The sequence below is a fragment of the Pan paniscus genome, chromosome 9 (assembly GCF_029289425.2).
Source record: "Pan paniscus chromosome 9, NHGRI_mPanPan1-v2.0_pri, whole genome shotgun sequence".
Lineage (NCBI taxonomy): Eukaryota > Metazoa > Chordata > Mammalia > Primates > Hominidae > Pan > Pan paniscus.
Window position 1 is genome coordinate 6,648,035 of NC_073258.2, and position 20,368 is coordinate 6,668,402.

The window sequence follows — 20,368 nt, forward strand, 5'->3', positions numbered from 1 at the left end:
CTATGTAGAGTGGGAAATAAAGATTTAGATTTGCTGTAATGAAAATACAATGATTTCTTGAGGAAGTAGCCAGAGAAAGAGGCAAATGGGTGTTCACATGGTTATTGAAGATGAAAAATGACATTTGGATACAAATTTCAGGAAGATTTGAAGATGAATCTTAACTATAAAAGTGAGTTATGCCAGAAAGAAGGTTATTGTGATAAGGACCAGTGAAATGAACATTGCTTTAGGTGTGTCTGAGAAATTTCTATTTCTTGATTACATGATGTATGCCTTATAATAATTTCTTAAGCAACTCCTTTATTTTGTTTGGTTTTCTGTATTTGTGTATGTGTGTTTTTTCTTCCGTTTTAAAATTACCATAAGAAGACTAACAAAGCACTCAAAAAATGAGGGAAATACTTTGTTTCATAAAAATAACTTAACATTATAAATACGTTAATAGCTTTATTTGCAATTGTTTTATTTCCTCTCTTTTACTTCCTCTCCCTCCTCACTTTCCACGTCGAATCTTCTCCTTCTCCTTCTTTTTTTTTTTTTTTTTTTTGTATTTATTGATCATTTTTGGGTGTTTCTCAGAGAGGGGGATTTGGCAGGATCATAGGACAATAGTGGAGGGAAGGTCAGCAGATAAACATGTGAACAAGGGTCTCTGGTTTTCCTAGGCAGAGGGCCCTGCCGCCTTCCGCAGTGTTTGTGTCCCTGGCTACTCGAGATTAGGGAGTGGTGATGACTCTGAAGGAGCATGCTGCCTTCAAGCATCTGTTTAACAAAGCACATCTTGCACCGCCCTTAATCCATTTAACCCTGAGTGGACACAGCACATGTTTCAGAGAGCACGGGGTTGGGGTTAAGGTTATAGATTAACATCATCCCAAGGCAGAAGAATTTTTCTTAGTACAGAACAAAATGGAGTCTCCTATGTCTACTTCTTTCTACACAGACACTGCAACAATCTGATTTCTCTTTCTTTTCCCCACATTTCCCCCCTTTCTATTCGACAAAACCGCCATCGTCATCATGGCCCATTCCCAATGAGGTGTTGAGCACACCTCCCATACGTGTTGGTGGCCTGGCAGAGGGGCTCCTCACTTCCCAGACGGGGCAGCTGGGCAGGGGCGCCCCCCCACTTCCCGGACGGGGTGGCTGCCGGGCAGGGGCTGCCCCCACCTCCCTCCCAGGTGGGGCGGCTGCTGGGCGTAGGGGCTCCTTAGTTCTCAGACGGGGTGGCGGGGCAGAGACACTCCTCACCTGCCAGACGGGGCGGCTGCTGGGCGGGGGCTGCCTCCTACCTCCCTCCCAGGCGTGGCGGCTGCTGGGCGGAGGGGCTCCTTACTTCTCAGCAGGGGCGGCGGGGCAGAGACACTCCTCACCTCCTAGATGGGGTGGCAGTCGGGCAGAGACACTCCTCAGTTTCCAGACGAGGTCAGGGCCGGGCAGAGGCGCTCCACATATCTCAGATGATGGGTGGCCGGGCAGAGACGATCCTCACTTCCAGGACCGGATGGCTGCTGGGAAGAGACGCTCCTCACTTCCCACACTGGGCGGCCGGGCAGAGACACTCCTCAGTTCCCAGATGGGGTTGCGGCCAGGCAGAGGCACTCTTCACATCTCAGATTGGGTGGCTGGGCAGAGGGGCTCCTCACATCCCAGACGATGGGGGGCCAGGCAGAGACGCTCCTCACTTCCCAGACGGGGTGGCGGCAGGGCAGAGGCTGCAATCTCGGCACTTTGGGAGGCCAAGGCAGGTGGCTGGGAGGTGGAGGTTGTAGCGAGTCGAGATCACGCCACTGCACTCCAGCCTGGGCAACATTGAGCACTGAGTGAGCGAGACTCCATCCGCAATCCCCCCACCTCGGGAGGCCAAGGCGGGGAGATCACTCGTGGTCAGGAGTTGGAGACCAGCCCGGCCAACACGGCGAAACCCCTTCTCCACCAAAAAACACAAAAACCAGTCAGGCGTGGCGGCGCGAGCCTGCAATCCCAGGCACTCGGCAGGCTGAGGCAGGAGAATCAGGCAGGGAGGTTGCAGTGAGCCGAGATGGCGGCAGTACAGTCCAGCCTCAGCTTGGTATCAGAGGGAGACCGTGGAGAGGGAGAGGGAGAGGGAGAGGGAGACCATGGAGAGGAAGAGGGAGAGGGCTGAGCCTCCTTCTTCTTCTTTTTTGAGACAGTCTCACTCTGTTGCCCAGGCTGGAGTGCAGTGGTGCGATCGTGGCTCACTCACTGCAATATCCGCCTCCGATGTTCAAGCAATTCTCCTGCCTCAGCCTCCCAAGTAGCTGGGAGTACAGGTGCACAGCACCACACTTGGTTAATTTTTGTATTTTGGATTACTGGTGTGAGCCACAGCTCCCGGCCCCATGTCCGATCTACCCCAAGGTCTGACCTGGATTGTGTAATCACCATGTGGCTTGTGGTTTTACACAAGTCTAATCCACGAAGCAGAGAATGTAATACTTCAAGCTCAGTCTGTTGGTTGAAGCGAGTCGTAAGGCAATGTCCCTGGATAGAAGGGGATGGGTAATAGACTGCACATCATGATGGGGGAATGGCACGTGTGTTCAGCAGAGAGAATGGCTGGCAGCTCTTTTAACAGATGGGCAACCATACCTGATAAACTATCAGATTGACAAATGTTCAAAAGGTTGACACTATACACTGCTGGCAAGTTTGTGAGGGAAAAGGCATGTTTGCCCGTCGTAATGAAAAATGTTACAAGCTCTATGGAGGGCATCTTGAATATCTAATAAATCTAAAAACATGTTTACTCTGTCTTCCAAGTAGCCTTATAAGTAGCTAGGACTCAGGTGTGTGCCACCACACTTCGCTAATTTCTCTTTTTTACTTTCTTGTAGAGATAGGGCTTCACTGTGTTGCTCAGGCTGGTCTTGAACTCCTGGCCTCAAGGCGATTCTCCTGCCTCAGCCTCTCAAGGTGCTGGGATTATAGGCATGAGCCACTGTTTCTGGCCTATACGTCTCTTTGACCACAGTAATCCTACTTCTAAAAATTAACCATAAGGTCTATCAGCAGAATTATCCGACTGAAGAAGTGAGAAAAAAAGAACAAAAAAGAAAAGAAAGAGATCCTCAGGTACTGGAGGAACAATATCAAAAGGTCTAACAGATGTGTAGTTTGGGTCTCAAAATGAAATGAGAGAAGGAATGGGACTGATTTTTGTTTTTGAGGCAATAATTGTGAAATTATTCAAATTAGGTAAAAAGCTAAAATATTACAGATTGAAAAAGCTCACAGAACTTCATGGAGGCTTAAAAACAAAGCAAGTTGTATGTAGATGCCTCCCAATCAAACTGAAAATTAAGACAACGGGGAAAAATTTAAATGTAGCCGAAGGAGGCAGGACAGAAAACACTGGTACCTTAGTAGCATCAAGCACACTTGATTTTGATTACTCTCGTCATCCTCCAGTAATACAAACAGGATTATCTGGAGAAGTTGTTGATTCTGAGGCTGGAAATATATAAGATGAACCTGGGGCATCTCATAATGCCAGAGTGTTTCCTTTTCCATGAAAAATGAAGTAAAACCAAACAAACACCACGATGGGGCACATGAAAGGGCCCAGGAGGCAACTGAAAGTGCTTGCGATGGCCAAAACAGAAAGTTTGAGCAACAAAACAAAGCAGGATTGAATTGTAACCCCACATAGAAAAATAAATATCCAAGATTCCATACTGCTATGAAGAAATAATTGAATAAATTCATTAATGAGGGGGAGAATAGACACATCTGTGAGGAGTAAGTCCATATAATTTACATGGATAATCCACCCACAAGGAAGTAGGGCACAAGTCCTCACTCCTTAAATGCGGGCTGCACATAGGGACTTTTCCTAAACAGTCCAGCATGGAAAATGGGAAAAAGGGTAAATTCACAGTGGAGAAGGCTGATGAAGTGGAGCTGGAAGGTCATGAAGGAGGGGAGCCCATGCTTGTGTCTTTGAGATAAGAACTATCACAACGACTCTCTAAAACCCACGAGAGATTATGGCACGTCCTACATCCTTTACACCATCAGCAGGTCTTACACACTTTGCTCATTCTGCATGGCCACACATATTTCTATAACTGCATTATCTTCAAGACTGCAGCATTCCAGAGAAAATGTTCTCGCAAGAACACATACCTAGCAATGGCTGTCTCCACCAATAAGCTAATGCCGACTCCTGCAATGAGCTTCTGTGACCAATAAATGTATTTCAAAGCAGCTTCTGTGGACTTCTTTTTGCCTTTAAAAGTTTCCCCTTACCCCAACCTCTCAGGATACACCTGTGACTTGTTATACCTGGTGTATTCCTGATTCCAGTCCTTCATTCAAATAAACTCATTTTGAGAGCTAATCTCTGCTGTTATTTTAGGTTGCTGTAATAAGTCTAGTTCAATAGATAACATGTCAATTAGTTTAACTATGAACAACTACTTCTGATCTATTTTTCTCCTATTAGTAAACATGGTTTAGTGCTACTACCAAGGATTATGAAAAAGTGTTTCAATTGTTTCTCCTTGGAAACATCATTAGGTTTATCACCTGATGTTCTCAATGTTCATATCAATGAACATTTTGAACCTAATAAAATTTTCACTATGAAAGATCCATTATTTTCAGTGTAATTCATAAGGTTTAAACAAAAGCATGTCGCTTAGTGGCTTGAAATGCATCCCCCAAACAGAAATAAGAATATACTTTTTATTTACATTTTTTATTTCATTTAATTTGATGACCTATGATTTGAGCAGATAATTCCAAATTTTACAATAATATGTAGTTCATTATCCAACTTGGATTTTACTTATTCAAGTGAGCATTAGTAAAAAAGATATAATCTATATGTAAAAACATTTATCTGTTCAAACATGCAATATTATACTCTTATTAAAGAAGAACAACATTTAAGTTAACATACCACACTCCATTGGTCTCAACTAACTGAAAAAATTTAAAAATTATAAAAAACCACTCAAATTGAGAAAAGGAAGTTTATTTAAAAGGTGCTTATCTATACAATGTTATTTATCTGCTGAACACCCTTAAACAAATCATTTTTTCAGCAGTCCATTATCAGCTCGCTTTTCTCATGTGGAAAATGGCGTCATGGTGGGCTAGCTTCCTTGTAGAATGATATAAGCATTAAATAAGTTATGCCATGTAATGCAGCTAAAACAATGCCAAGCATTTTTCAGTGCTTTTAAAAATGTTAGTCCTTCTGATTTCCCATAAAATATTTTCTTGGTAATAGTCTCTTTCCAGGTGATGTGTACAAAAGTAATACAAACAGTACTCAGTGGAAGGTCTTTGCAGATGCTTCTCACAATAAATCCGGACTAAAGTCCCATGCCTAAGTTCTTACTGAGGAAGGGGACAAAGCCAGCCCAGATCTTCAGTAGAAGCAGACGGTGTGAAGAAAGCTTTTTCCTGCCTTCTCCTCCATTTGCAACAGCAGCTCCTCCAGATTGTCTTCCATGTCGTCTGACTGCTGCAGGCACTGGCAAATCTCAGAGATGAGGAAAGCTCCCAGGGTGGCATCTTCCAGGGTATCTTGGATGTCCATGTTGATCACGTGCACAGGCTGAAAGGTCTGCTGTTCTCTGGAACACAGATCTTCCACCACTGTGTCATAGACACTCTCCTCACAGGTGAAGATGACATCAAAGAAATCAGTACACTCCTGAAATCTTTCTGGACCGGGCTTGATTCTCTCATTTCTTCCCAAAATGTGTAAGATTCCGTTGCGGGTGTAGCATTCTCTATCTTTCCTGAGGAGGTCATTGTACATCTCCTTATATGTTGTTGCAAAATCATAAACTACAGGACGATCGGGTCTTGGTCCTGGTAGCCTCACATGAGATTCAGTTCCAAAAGACCGGACACTTAGCCCTTTTCTCCTGAGGATGCTGTGGGCCTCCATGCTCCTGTTGACATTGCTCACGCACACCACAGCCACCCTGAGTGTGGAGGAGAGCATGATGGCGGCCACTGAGAACCAGAGAGACACAGGCACCTCAGCTGCTGCAGGGACTCCGAGCCGAGGAGACGACCACCTATACACAGGTCTTTCACATGAGCTAATGTGGAGGCACAGGAGGCAGGTTTATATTGAGTCACCTTAATTAGTGGGTGGAGACTTCATGACTTCTGGATTGATTAGGTTGTGATAATTGTCTCCTAACTCATCACAAGAACAATCAAGATGATTAAATTACCTAAAGCATTAACTCTCAACAAAGGTGGCACCACCCAGTCTGGATTGATTTAAAGTCTGGAGTTTGCTCTGGTGGTTCTCCTAGTGAATGGGGGCTGCTATTGACGATGGCCAAGACAATTAAGCTACCTGCAAGCATGTCATAGGACTCTCCAGTGACCTTCAGACATGAAATTGGATGATAAACATGTTGACAATGTCCAAGGCTGCACCGTATTTCATTATAAATTACAAGTGTTGTTGCTTGTTTTAATTTTCATAGTGTTCGAGAAATGCAATTGCATAAATCACAGGACCATTGTATATTGTTTTGTCCAGAAATTCACAAAATTTTTCACCAATACAAAAAAAATCCCATTCTCAACAACATATCTGCTTATGGTATTTTAAGAGTTATTCAACACAACATTTTCGGCATTTGATATTACTGAAATCATAATGATTCTTCAGGGAATGCAGGAATTGATGCAATCCTCTGCCTCCAAGTACAGCTGTGTTTGAGCTTTTCTATACTTAAATGCAATGTTTAGAATTTTTTTCGTAGTTGTATAATTTATCAAGAAAATAAACAAGATTTTAAAATTATGAATGGGGTTTCAAAAAATAAGATAATCATGTCACTTTTAGATTGATTATATTATGATAATGGACTGCCAAGTAATTACAAGAACAATCAAAATGATTAAATTCCTAATTCAGTAACTCTCCACAAAGGTGGCCCCACCCAGTCAGGATTGATTTATAGGTGAGCTGTGTTTGCTGTCGCTCACTGATTTACCAAATATTGGGTAAATAATAATTTTTTTTTTTTTGAGGAGTCTCGCTCTGTCACCTAGGCTGGAGTGCAGTGGCACACTGTCGACTCACTGCAACCTCTACCTCCGAGGTTCAAGGGATTCTCCTGTCTCAGCCTCTCAAGTAGCTGAAGACTACAGGCACGTGGCACCACACCTGGTTAATGTTTGTATTTTTAGTAGAGATGGGGTTTCACCACGTTGGTCAGGCTGGTTTTGTACTTCCCACCTCAAGTGATCTGCCCGCTTTGGCCTCCTAAAGTGCTGAGATTACTGGTATGAGCCACCTCACCCGGCCCAATTTTACTTGTTTTTATTAATCCTACTTAAATGTATGTATAGCTGACATTTATTTCAATATAAATCAGATCAGAGACATCACTTTTGTCTTTGATGCAGGGACAAAATCTATCTGTAAGGGAACATATTGCATTTTTCTATGTCCCTCTTTAGGTGATTCTTACATGGCAAATACAGCAGGTTCTCAAAGAACATCTTTTTTTTTTTCTCTCTTTTTTGAGACACAGTTTTGCTCTGTCACCCTGGGTGGGGTGCAGTGGTGCCATCATGGCTCACTGCAGCCTCAAACTCCTGAGCTCAATCAATCGTACCACCTCAGCCTCCTGGGTAGCTGGAACTACAGGTGTGTACCACCATGCCTGGCTAATTTTTTTTTTTTTTTTTTTTGTAGAGAATGGGGTTTCCCCATGTTACCCAGGCTGGTCTCAAACTCCTGGGCTCAATTGATCTACCCGCTTTGGTCTCCCAAAGTGCTGGGATTACAGGCAAGAGCCACTGTGTCCAGCCTCAAATAATATCATTTTATTATAATATTAACTTAAAAAATTGACTTCTGGCAGGCCAGTGTCTGCGTGGGGTTTGCATATTCTCCCCATGTCTTTGTGGTTTTTCTCTGAATACTCTTGTTTCCTCCCACATCCCAAAGATGTGCACATTAGATGAACTGACATCTCTATGTTCCCAGTATGGGGGTGTGCCCAGAGCCCCGGATGGGGTCCTGTCCAGCGTTGTTTCCTGCCTCACACCTTGAGCTGCCGATAGGTTCCAGCCACCTGCCACTCTGAACTGGAATCAGCAGGTTGGAAAATGAAGGAATGAATACAAATTATTGAAAAATAAAAATTCATAAAACGTGGTAATCATACAAATGCAAGACAATAACGATGAAAGTACAAGATAGATCAGCCAGCCTGCCGTGTCTGTCATTATTGATTTTTTAACTGTGTAGTAGTAGGAGGTGCTTCTTACAATTTTTTCTCTGCAAGCATTTATTCCTTGATTTAACTTACCACAACTACGACCGCCATCACTCACTGACTCACCAAAAATTGGGTGAATAATAATCTTAGTAGGTTTTATTAGACTTTCTTAAATGTATGTACAGGTCACATTTGTTTCTAAGTTTAATACTCTAAGTGTGTTGAATCTTTATTTAGAAGTTTGGTGATGTTTTTGTGACTCTTGTTCATATCAATTAGCCTGTGATAAAATTAATTTTATTATACAGGATTTCACTTGAAGTCATCGTTTTGGGCGTGGTGACTCATGCCTGTAATCCCAGCACTTTGGGAGGCTGAGGCGGGTGGATCACCTGAGGTCCAGAGTTCGAGACCAGCCTGGCCAACATGGTGAAAGCCTGTCTCTACTAAAGAAATACAAAAAATGTTCCGGGCGTGGTGGCGGGTGCCTGTAATTCTGGCTACTCTGGAGGGCTGAGGCAGGAGAATTGTTTGAATCCGGGAGGCGGAGGTTGCAGTGAGCAGAGATCATGCCATTGCACTCCAGCCTGGACGAGAAGAGTGAAACTCCGTCTCAAAACAAACAAACAAACAAACAAATTAGAAAACACCTGAAAGTTTGTCAAAGTGTGTTCCCAGACTAGCAGCATTAGCATTAATTGGGAACGTGTAAAAAATGAAAATTTAGACCACAAACCACTGAATCACAAACTCTAGTGGTGAAGCCCAGAGATCTGTGTTCTTTCCTTTACATTTCCATGAGTTGTTGTTCAGGTTCACATAAGTGATAATGTTTGGAAAGTGTTCTCTCAAGTAGGTTTCTCTGTGTGGGACACAGGAGATAAACTGAATTGCTGTGTATCTTTCCTTCACCCTGACAGAGGGACCACATCTCGGCTGGGTACAGGATTGTTGGGCAGTAGTCCTTCCTCTCAGTAGTCCTTAACTGCTATGCCACTGTCCGTTCCGGCATTGGAGATAAAAAGTCTAATTCCAGCATCATTCGTTTCCTGTAGATAATATGCTCTTTTTAAAAATATATATATATTTATTATACTTGAGTTCTAGGGTACATGTGCACGACGTGCAGGTTTGTTACACATGTATACATGTGCCATATTGTTGTGCTGCACCTGTGAAGTCATCATTTACATTAGGTATATCTCCTGATGCTTTCCCTCTGCACCCCCCCCCCAACCGCACGACAGGCCCAGGTGTGTGATGTTCCCCTTCCTGTGTCCAAGTGTTATCATTGTTCAATTCCCACCTGTGAACAAGAACCTGTGGTGTTTGGTTTTTTGTTCTTGCGATAGTTTGCATGATGGAACTAGAAATACCATTTGATCCAGCCATCCCATTACTGGGTATATACCCAAAGGATTATAAATCAGGCTGCTGTAAAGGCACATGCACACCTATGTTTATTGCTATTCACAATAGCAAAGACTTGGAACCAACCCAAATGTCCATCAATGATAGGCTGGATTAAGAAAATGTGGCACATATACACCATGGAATACTATGCAGCCATAAAAAAGGATGAGTTCATGTCCTTTGTAAGGACATGCATGAAGCTGGAAATATGTTCTTTTTAACTGGATGTTTGTAAGATTTTTCTCTTTCTCCTTAGAGTTCAACATTTTTACTAGCAGATGCCTCAGTGTTTCTTATTTCTCTTCACTCTAGTCCAGTATTTCTCCATTTTTTCTTCAATCCCCAGTTATGGAGCCATTTTAGACACTTTTTTCTAATTGCCATCTCATAAAATTTTAATAGTAATGCCAGCTACTTGGGAGGCTGAGGCATGAGAATTGCTTGAGCCTGGGAGGTGGACTTTGTAGTGAGTTGAGACCATGCCACTGCACTCCAGCCTGGGTGACAGAGGCAGACTGTGTCTCAAAAATAAATAATAAAAAGGTCTATTAGATCCATTTGGTCCAATATTGAGTTTAGGTCCTGAATATCTTTGCTATTTTTCTGCCTTGATGATGTATCTAATCCTGTCAGTGGAGTGTTGAAGTCTCCCACTATTTTTGTGTGGGATTCTAAGTCTCTTTGTAGGTTTCTAAGAACTTGCATTATGAATCTGGGTGCTCCTGTGTTGAGTGCATATATATTTAGGATAGTTAGGTCTTCATGTTGAATTGAACCCTTTACTATTATGTAATGCCCTCCTCCATTCTCAGGAGATGGGCATGGTGCAGAAGTTCAGGGATCCGGGAAATAATGAAGTATAACAGATAACCAACTTTTATCATGTCTGTATTTATTCAGTGCCTGACTGATAATCTAGCACATAGTAAGTACACATAATCATTCTTTCCCTGCCTCTCAGGTTCCATTCTCCCCATCTCTAAATTCAGTTTCCAGAGTAGGAAGATTTACTCCCATTTTTGTTCCTGCAGTACCCTCTAAGTAATGGCTGAAATTGTTTCAAAAATAAAACTATGTGACAAGAGCCCAATGGAGGCGTGTGTCTGGGGGCTGCTGGGCTGCGCGGCTGCAGCAGGGAGGGAGAGGCGGTGGTGCAGGCTCCGAGCCGCGGGAGAGCAGAGGCGCCGCCGCCACCGCAGACAGCTCCGCGATGGACATAAGGTTTTTAGTGAGAAGAGTTTTTAAAAAAATTTAGGGTTTCCTCCTTGGAAGAATTTTACAAATAAGACATCAAGTTGGTTACAGAGAAGGATCTTGACGTTGTAACCGGTCCTGCATCCCAGTTAAGGCTCTCTCTGGTAGATGAGGATTCTCTGTGTATCACCACAAAAACCCCAGCTTGCTGGAATAATAAAACTGTGTCTGTAGTGGGTGTTTTTCTCTCCCTTCCAAAAAAAATCCCTAGTAAGACTTAAAGCTTAGTGGAGAGATGGTTAAGTAGATCAAAGCCATTGTATTTATATTTTTGAATTATGTATAAGAAGAATCTTATGTATTTGTTACTTTATGATCTTGTAATATTTAGATAATTTGGCATATTATAGTACCTAGCAGATATAGTGCTTAACAGATTTCAACTTTTATTTATTTATTTTTAAAAATAGAGTTGGGGGATCTCACTGTTGCCCAGCCTAGTCAAGAACTCCTGGGCTCAAGTGATCTTGCCTCGGCCTTCCAACGTGCTAGGATTATAGGAGTGAGCCACCATGCCTGACGTCAACTTTTAAATGTCCATATAAATAATTACCAAGAAGTAATTTTAAATTGAAATGTGTAATAATATATCAGCAAGTTATGTTAACAACATGTATGAGAACCTCACATCCACTATAATTCTAAATTTATTTTATTAGATTATAAGAACTAGTTAGAAACTTATTAAAACATTTTAAAAATGAAAATCAATCTATATATTTAAGGAAATCAAAACTGTAATTATTGATAAACATTGTTTAAATTTTTTATGGGGATTTATTAACTAGGTTGTAATGGCTACTTAAAAATGACTGGTAACATTTTTTAGAAAGTTTTAAAAACTGAACTTAAAATATAAGAAATAATAAGATTTTTAAGTATATTTTATTTCTGAATCAACTGTTGACTTTAAAAAGGGCCGACAACCGTGCAGTGCAGCTTTCTGTAAGAACCTCAATGAACACACATTTGAAAATGTAGCTTAAAAAAAGGTTCACTTTTTAAAGGACGTTACTGATGTCCTAAAATATACTAGGTATATGTTGTTGCTTGGGTTTTTGAAGTTGTTTTGATGAAATAAACTTGGGTTCAGTCACAGAATACAAGATTGTCTACTGATTTCAGATGATAATGTGTCTGGAGAAGATCAGCCTTCTCAAAGGCAATTGCGGAAAGACATAAGGTAATTTTGAGGACAACATTTTTTTTTTTTCTAGGATAGATGAAAATGGAAAAAAAGTAGTAAGAATGAAAAAGATGTTTATAACATTTAAAAAACCCTCAAAACTGACTATAAAGAAAAACCATTTTAACAGAAGCTGAAACTACATGCATTTCAAACATATGCAGAGTATTTAAATCACACTGGCCCCTTAGATGTCCCTACAAGCGCTGCAGACATCAGGGAGGCCTGTGGAGCGACCAGTCCTCACCTCCTCCGGCTCTCAGTGCCCCAACTGCCAGTTGTCACAGTGCTGGTACACTCTAACAAGACCTCCCCGGGGCTCAGGGATAAACAGAGAGAAACACAGTAATACTATGATACTAGAAATACTGGCTTTTAAAGTATGGTACTGTTGATTATCTTACGACAGGAAGTCCTGTCGTATCTGAGATATGGCTCTGAAAGGATTCTTGGTCTAGGTATTTCCCATCTCTAGAGGGCGGTGATATATTTGAAGCAATCACTTAATTACAAGAGCTCTTTCCTCCTGTACCCTGCCACATTGATTGTCAATAACTCAGAATTTCCTAAATGATAAGGGATGGCTCTCTGTGTCTTCTGACCCCTCAGAGAGCTCTTAGTGGTGCCTTTGGATGCCTGCATCCTGTCCTGCCTCCTCCCCGCCTTACCGTGGGGCTCACACAGTCAATGGCCATAGAAGAGCCACTGCAGTCCCACCTGGATTCATAGCACCAGGAAAGGAGCAGGCCTCTTTCAGCCAGCCAAAGAAACACTTCCCCCTTATTAGGGAAGCTGCACAACAGACTAAAACCCGCTCCAGGAAACAGTGGACAGGGGACTCAGGTGGGTGTGGAGTGTGCGCCTCACTCCCCAGGAAAGCAGCGCTAGGGCCCTTTCCCTCAGAACTCTGTGGCGCGCATTGCTTCTGGCCAAGGAGGGGAAAGTTCTTTCTGGCCCTCCTCAAACTCTTATTACAGACCCTCCCGGAATTGCTTATACATCTTCTTGGCCCCTTTCAGCTTTACTCTGGTGATACCAGTAGGTCACTGACCCAGAACATGGCCCCTGAACTCTGGTCTTGAGGTAGTGTTGGTGGCGATGGGCTGTTTGGGGTCAACTGACTTTTACTTCCTTCCAGGCAAGGTCACTGAACATGTGAAAATATGCTGGCTTTCCACCTAGTGAGGAGCTACATTATCTGTGAGTGAGAGCAGGACATTTCACCTTTGAAATGGCAAGTGGAAAGAACAGGTGGAGGTAATCAAGGACACACACACACACACACACACACACACACACACACAGGCTAATGAGAAACAGGAGTAAAAGGGGTGGTGGGCAAACAGTGGAGGGAAGTGAAGGGGTGGGTGATGAGGAGGTGAAAGGAAAAAAAGGATCTAAAGGGAAAACTAGACCTGAAAGAAGGCAGGATGCAAAGGGAGAACAGCAGAGGGCGGTTGCCGCAACCACAAATCCTTCCCACACTTACCACGCACACAGGCCTTTCTCTGCGTTTGCTTCCCCAAGCTCTTCATGGTCATCTTCTTCCTGTGGCTGAGGGCCTTGTCCCAGGTCTTCATCACCTCGCCCCAGGGTATCTGGGAGAACCTCTCCATGGATGAGTCCTTCAGGAGGAACCTGAGTTTCTTCTCTATGTCAGCTCCTCCAGATTCTGTAGCAGTGGCTCATGCAGGTGCTTTGGCCACGCCTTTCCAAGGTTGGCCTTAGGCACTGGAGTCTAGAGGGAACAGAAGAAACAGCAGAATGATTTAGTAGGGAAGTCACCCTCTCTTTAGTCAGAGAAAGGGCTTCTGGAATCAGCTGTGTGACTTCCTTCTCTCCATGCCCTCTGCCATTTTCCTGACCCCACCTGGGTTACCAAACAGGCTCCTGACTGGTCTCCCCAATCCCCATTCTTGCCCTTGCAACGAATTCTTTATATTGTGGCTATAGTAAGCTTTCTAAAATGCACATCTAGTTATTTCATTTCACTTCTTAAAATCCTCAGCACCTCAGGATAAAATCACAATTTCTCAGCAAAATTTACTAGGCTCTGATAGCTTCACCTCAGGTGACCCATCCAACCTCAGTGCCATTACTTCCCTTGAATGTTTCACCTTCCCTTAAGCACCTAAGAATAGGCCCTTCTTTCTCTTCCTGTCTGAAATTTCCATAAGCTGTTCTTCCATTTCTCTGAACGTCTTTCTGCTTCATTTCATAAACCCCTACTCACACTTCAGCCCCCAGGTTAGGGTTAGACATTACCTCCTCCAGAAAGCCTTTTCTGATCCCCAGAGATTAGGATGGTTGCTCCTTGTAAGTTCTGCCATCCCAAGATGACCCCATGTTAGTATTTACCACTGTGTTGATTAGACTGTGAACAGCTTGAGGGGACAGAATGTCTTATACCTATGTAGGCCCAACATTGAGAATCCTATGGAGTACACATAAGGCGCTCAAAAAATGTTGCGTGAACGAACCATTAATCGACAAGTGACTCTTGGTGTCTCCATCCCACTGCTTCCTCTCTCTCACCACCATCTTCACTACTAATGTCATGTCCTTCAACATTGATCAACATTGATAATGTCGTGTCCTTCCTCCCACCCCATGGCTGCTTCTCACTTAGCAGCATCTTCATCATTCATATTGTTCATCTCTTCCTTTCTGAGGTGATTCTCTCATCAAGCCCTCTATTCAAATGGTAGTCGACATTGTACCGATGACATCAAAACTGGAGGGTATCAGGTATGCCCTCCTCAACATCCCACCACCCCACCTTCCAACTTGGACTCATCAACACCTATATTCTCCACAGAGGCAGTGAGACCTACTGGCTAAGGGCTTGCGACATTTTTTTGATATGGAGTCTCCCTCTGTCACCCAGGCTGGAGTGCAGTGGCCCGATCTCAGCTCACTGCAACCTCTGCCTCGTGGGTTCAAGCAATTCTCCCACCTCAGCTTCCCAAGTAGCTAGGATTACAGGCGTGCACCACCACTCCCAGCTAAGTTTTGTATTTTTAGTAGAGACGGGGTTTCACCATGTTGGCCAGGCTGGTCTCTAACTCCTGACCTCAGGTGATACACCCACCTTGGCCTCCCAAAGTGCTGGGATTACAGGTGTGAGCCACCGCGCCCGGCCAGGCTCAGGACTTTTAAATCAGACAGACTGGGTTCTGAGTGGTAATGACCTTAGGCAATATCTTCATTTCTTAGTCCCTTAGTGGGGAATTCGACGTATTTCCTGGTGTTGCTCCTAAAGGAGACAAAATACCTGAAGTCTTATTACACATACTAGCTAAGAGTGCCAACTCAGTAAACTAATTATTACTTTATTCTTGGCTACTGAATAAAGTGTTCCTATTTTTCAAGATCACCCGCTACTGCCCTTCAAACCGTTTCATCCCATCTAGGGCCTTGCTACATAAAATATCCTTCAGAATTTATATCATCTAAGTCTCCTCAAGATGAAAAACACACCAAATACGTCCTGTCTTCAAAACAACCAGCACAACATTCTACATGTGTCAGGCCCTGCCTCAAGTCCAAATCTCATCTACCCTCCCCCGACAAGCCTATTTTCTGAAGGAGCATTATCTCTACTTGTTCTGTAGCCCAGGGCTATCTCACTTATATCTGAGCACTAGAAAGAAACTGTTCTGGTAAACAAAACCCCTAATTCTTCACATGCTGGAACTCTCTACTGAAGTCAAGTTTTGATCAATCTCTACTTCTTGAAGAAAATTTTTTTTGTATCCTTTGCTTCAGTGAAACCAACATTTGAGTTCTCTTGTTTATGGGAGAGTCCCTCTTCATTACTTACCCTAAATTTAGAGTCTATTAGGCAAATATTCTGACTTTTAATTCTCTTTCTACATGTTCTCCTGCTGACTCAAATCTGATTTTGAAATGAGGTGGGTTATAAACATATAAAGAGTAGATACAAGCTTTTTCTCCCACTCATCTGATGACTTCATCGTGCACCTGTAGGTACCGATGCCACTGAAATCTAAACTTCTATCCAAGGCTTCTTCTCCAAGCCTCAGAGTTGAATATATAAACAGCATTAGGAAACTTTGCTTTTGTATATCTCAAGTTGAATTTGGCAAAAGTAGAACTTCCTACTTTGCCTCAATTATCTATTTTGGTTAGTTGCAAGACTTAAGGTGCAATCACCCTATTTAGAAACCAGGGAATCATCATGGACCTGGACCTTCCTTCATCCAATTAATCGTGAAGTTTTAACAAGATTATTTCCTAAAAGTTTCTGAGACCTATTCTCTTTTCCATCACTAGGTTATGGTAGACTCTAACTTCTAGTTCAAGTCCAAGGAACCCCTCTCATCGCTCCATTTGCAGAGGAAAAACAATTCAAATATGAGCTGTCCAAGGATGCACAGCAATCGGCTTGTAGTTATAGGGGTAGGGCTTATTGAAAGAGGCTAAGCAAAAATATACTGGGAATAAATGCTGTTCTTTTTTTCTTTTGTCCACTTTTCTATGGGGTAATCATTTCTTTCTTTTTAGAATGGTAAGCTCTAGAGGATAAATATTTGGATGAAGGCAATAGGAAAAGGGGCCACAGAGGCCTGTTTAATAGAGACTTCAGGTGTGAGATACAAATGAGTCCTCCCAGCTCACAGTTGGTAGCTCAGTTCATGACATTACCTAGAGTTTGCACCAACATTCAGCTAGTATTAAAAGCTTTGCTCAGAACTATTGCAAGGACAGAAAACCAAACACCACATGTTCTCATTCATAGGTGGGAATTGAACAATGAGAACACTTGGACACAGGGTGGGGAACATCACACACTGGGGCCTGCCGTGGGGTGGGGGGATGGGGGTGGGATAGCATTAGGAGAAATACCTAATGTAAATGATGAGTTAATGGGCACAGCAAACAAACAGGGCACAGGTATACATATGTAACAAACCTGCACGTTGTGCCCATGTGCCCTAGAACTTAATGTATGATAAAAAGGTAATTCTGCTCAGGAGGAACATCTGTGTGTATCTTCCTACTGAGCCTGTGGTGGTAATAGGTAACAGGCAGCTAGTTGAGCTCCTGGAGTTTTTACATGTGGGCATCTCTTTTTCAGAAGATGCAACCAATATTTTCTAACAGGACCTGGATAAGCATTTTATTTTAAAATCCCTCATAGTTCCAATGTTTAGATCACCTGTGGTTCTGTCTCTATTTTTTTCCACATTTTTTTTTTTAGTTATTTGGTAGTTTCTTGGCATGCTTGGTTTGTGAGTGTGAATGGATAGTGATTTTATATGAACAAATTAGAGACTCTGTTCTCTGAAACTGTTACGTTTCTCTAGAAAGAATTCAGGCAGATAAGGGTACTGGCAGATCTTGATCCATCTAAGAGGACGCTTAACTTTTGCTAGTGGTAGCGTTGATCTTTTTCTGGGTTGTCCTTACTCCTGGAGTACAGCCCTTCTAGTGTTTCAAAGCTTCCTAGTGTTTCAGTGTTTATTTACAAGGGTTGCTCTACCTCCTCAGGCCCTGACCTCCAGCCTCTGACTCCCCAGCACCATCAGACTGCTAGTCTTTGCATAACTGTTTAGCTTCACAGCTGCTGCTTTCAATTCAGGTGCTGAGAATCTTGCCCTGAACATGCACAGCTTAGGAATTGGCAAACTCCTCAAGGGGAATCGGCACGCTGAATTTTGGCCCAATTTTCTCTAAGGCTGCCTCTTCTATCTCAGGTCTCAGACTCCATGGTATCCCTGAACTGCAACTTCTTTATTCCTAGCCTGCTGCGTTTCACTAGCGTCCATGTGAAGACACCACCAAACAGGCTTTGCGTGAGCAACAAGGCTGTTGATTTCACCTGGGTGCAGGCGGGCTGAGTCCGAAAGAGAGTCAGCGAGGGGAGATAGGGGTGGGGCCGTTTTGTAAGATTTGGGTAGGTAAAGGAAAAAGGGGGGTTGTTCTCTGGTGGGCAGGAGTAGGGGGTCACAAGGTGCTCAGTGGGGGAGTTTTTGAGCCAGGATGAAGCAGGAGAAGGAATTTCACAAAGTAATGTCATCAGTTAAGGTAAGGACCAGCCATTTTCACTTCTTTTATGGTGGAATGTCATGAGTTAAGGCAGGAACAGGCCATTTAAATATCACTTCTATTGTGATTCTTCAGTTTCTTCAGGCCATCAAGATGTGTACATGCAGGTCACAGGGGATATGATGGCTTAGATTGGGCTCAGAGGCCTGACATTCCTGTCTTCTTATATTAATAAGAAAAATAAAACATAATAGTGTTGAAGTGTTTGGGCAGTGAAAATTTTGGGGGGTGGTATGGAGAGATAATGGGCGATGTTTCTCAGGGCTGCTTTGATTAGGGGCAGCGTGGGAACCTCGAGTGGGAGAGATTAAGCTGAAGGAAGATTTTGTGGTAAGGGGTGATATGTGGGGTTGTTAGAAGGAACATTTGTCGTATAGAATTATTGGTGATGGCCTGGATATGGTTTTGTATGAATTGAAAAAAGACCAGAATAAGACAAGGAGAAAAACAGGTATTAAAGGACTAAGAATTGGGAGGACCCAGGACATTTAACTAGAGAGTGCCTAAGGAGGTTCAGCATAGCCCTGCCAGCAAAGATTATTTACTTTAGGAGGGAGTTAAGAGTGGCAGTTTGGGGATAGCACCATGAGATATCAGCTGTGATGGCTTGGAGAAACCGTGTAAGCCGGCAGTGTAAACAAGAGCAGGGCATTTATAAGTAGTTGAGAACGGTGAATAGGAGTATGACTAGACAGAAGATAGTAGGGATGACAAGCTTTTTTTTTTTTTTTTTTGCGGGGGTGGTCGCAGTCTAAGTTGGTCTGGTCTCTGGAATGAGGCTGGGGCCTAATAAAAAGGAGCGTCTATGGAGGAGTTCAAATGGGCTGTACCCTGTAGCATTCCGAGGACAGGCCTGAATTCTGAGAAGGGCAAGTGGTAAAAGTATTGCCCATTCCTTTTTAAGTTGGTGACTGAGCTTGGTGAGGAGAGTTTTTAAAAGACCATTAGTTCACTGAATACTAAGAGCCTGAGAAACTGCTTGGGTGATTCGACTAACAAAGGCCGGTCTGTTAGCGGACTGTACAGAGGTGGGAAGCCCAAACTGAGGAATTATGTCTGACAGAAGGGAAGAAATGACAATCGTGGCCTTCCTAGACCCTGTGAGAAAGGCCTCTACCTATCCAGTGAAAGTGTCTACCTAGACCAAGAGGTATTTTCGTTTCCTGACTCAGGGCATGTTGAGTAAAGCCAATTTGCCAGTCCTGGGTGGGGGAAAATCCCCGAGCTTGATGTGTAGGGAAGGGAGGGCGCCTGAATGGTCCCTGAGGAGTAGTAGAATAGCAGCTGGAACACTGAGAAGTGATTTCCTTGAGGATAGATTTCCACGATGAAAAGGAAATGAGAGGTTCTAAGAGGTGGGCTGGTGGCTTGTTCTATAGCATAGCCTGCCTTTGCTGGTGTGTGGCGATTAGGCCTGGTGGAACTGCCTAATCTAGGAACTGCCTAAATCAAGCGTGATCAGGGTGAGGAATAGGAAAGAAGGAAATATGGGGAAATGGGGTGAATGTCAGGTGGATCAGAGAGATTCAGTTATGAGGGTCAGGTGTGGTATCTGGAATAATGCGGGAGGCCGATTGAAGTCTGGGCCAGGAACAATGGTAACTGTGGGAGACTCAACAAAGAGTGAGTATCGCTGAAGGAGCTGGGAAGCAGAAAGTATATGCATCAGGTGTGAGGAAGAAAATAGATTTTGGAAGTTATGAGAACTATAGAGAGTGAGTTGAGCATAGTTTGTGATTTTGAGGGCCTCTAAAATTATTAAAGCAGTGGCAGCCACTGCACGCAGACATGAGGGCTAGGCAAAACAGTAAGGTCAAGTTGTTCGGACAGAAAGGCTGCAGGGTGTGCTCCTGGCTCTTGTGTAAGAATTCTGACCGCACTAACCATGCCTAGGAAGGAAAGGAGTTGTTGTTTTGTAGAAGGGATTGAGGTTTGGGAGATTAGCTGGACATGATCAGCAGGGAGAGCACGTGTGTTTTTATGAGAATTATGCCGAGAGAGGTAACAGATGAGGATGAAATTTGGGCTTGACTGAAGTAACGGGAGCTGTCTGTGAAGGCTCGTGGCAGTACAGCCCAGGTAATTTGCTGAGCCTGATTGGTGTCAGGGTCAGTCTAAGTGATGAAGGGTGCAAAGGGATAGTAAAGAAAGCATGTTTGAGATCCAGACAGAATAATGGGTTGTGGAGGGAGGTATTGAGGAT

The 20,368-nt window shown here is 43.3% G+C and overlaps 1 protein-coding gene and 1 long non-coding RNA gene across 3 annotated transcripts in view; one reads left to right on the top strand and one right to left on the bottom strand.

The window, feature by feature from the left end:
* The window catches only part of LOC134731187 (uncharacterized), a 148,557-nt gene that overhangs the window by 32,601 nt on the left and 95,588 nt on the right, over nt 1-20,368 (top strand). For both annotated transcript variants that reach the window (XR_010113323.1, XR_010113322.1), the window contains exon 2: nt 2,862-3,765. This is a non-coding gene — a long non-coding RNA (uncharacterized LOC134731187). The remainder of the gene's footprint in view (nt 1-2,861; nt 3,766-20,368) is intronic.
* Nucleotides 5,405-6,026, bottom strand: LOC134731183 (RNA polymerase II subunit A C-terminal domain phosphatase SSU72 like protein 2-like). The gene has a single exon (XM_063608074.1). It carries the CDS (start codon nt 5,987-5,989, stop codon nt 5,405-5,407), a length of 585 nt encoding a protein of 194 aa, XP_063464144.1. The 5' UTR covers nt 5,990-6,026.

Bases quoted from the DNA above. Each gene is read 5' to 3' on its own strand.
- LOC134731183 (XM_063608074.1), bottom strand. From the start codon at position 5,989: ATGCTCTCCTCCACACTCAGGGTGGCTGTGGTGTGCGTGAGCAATGTC.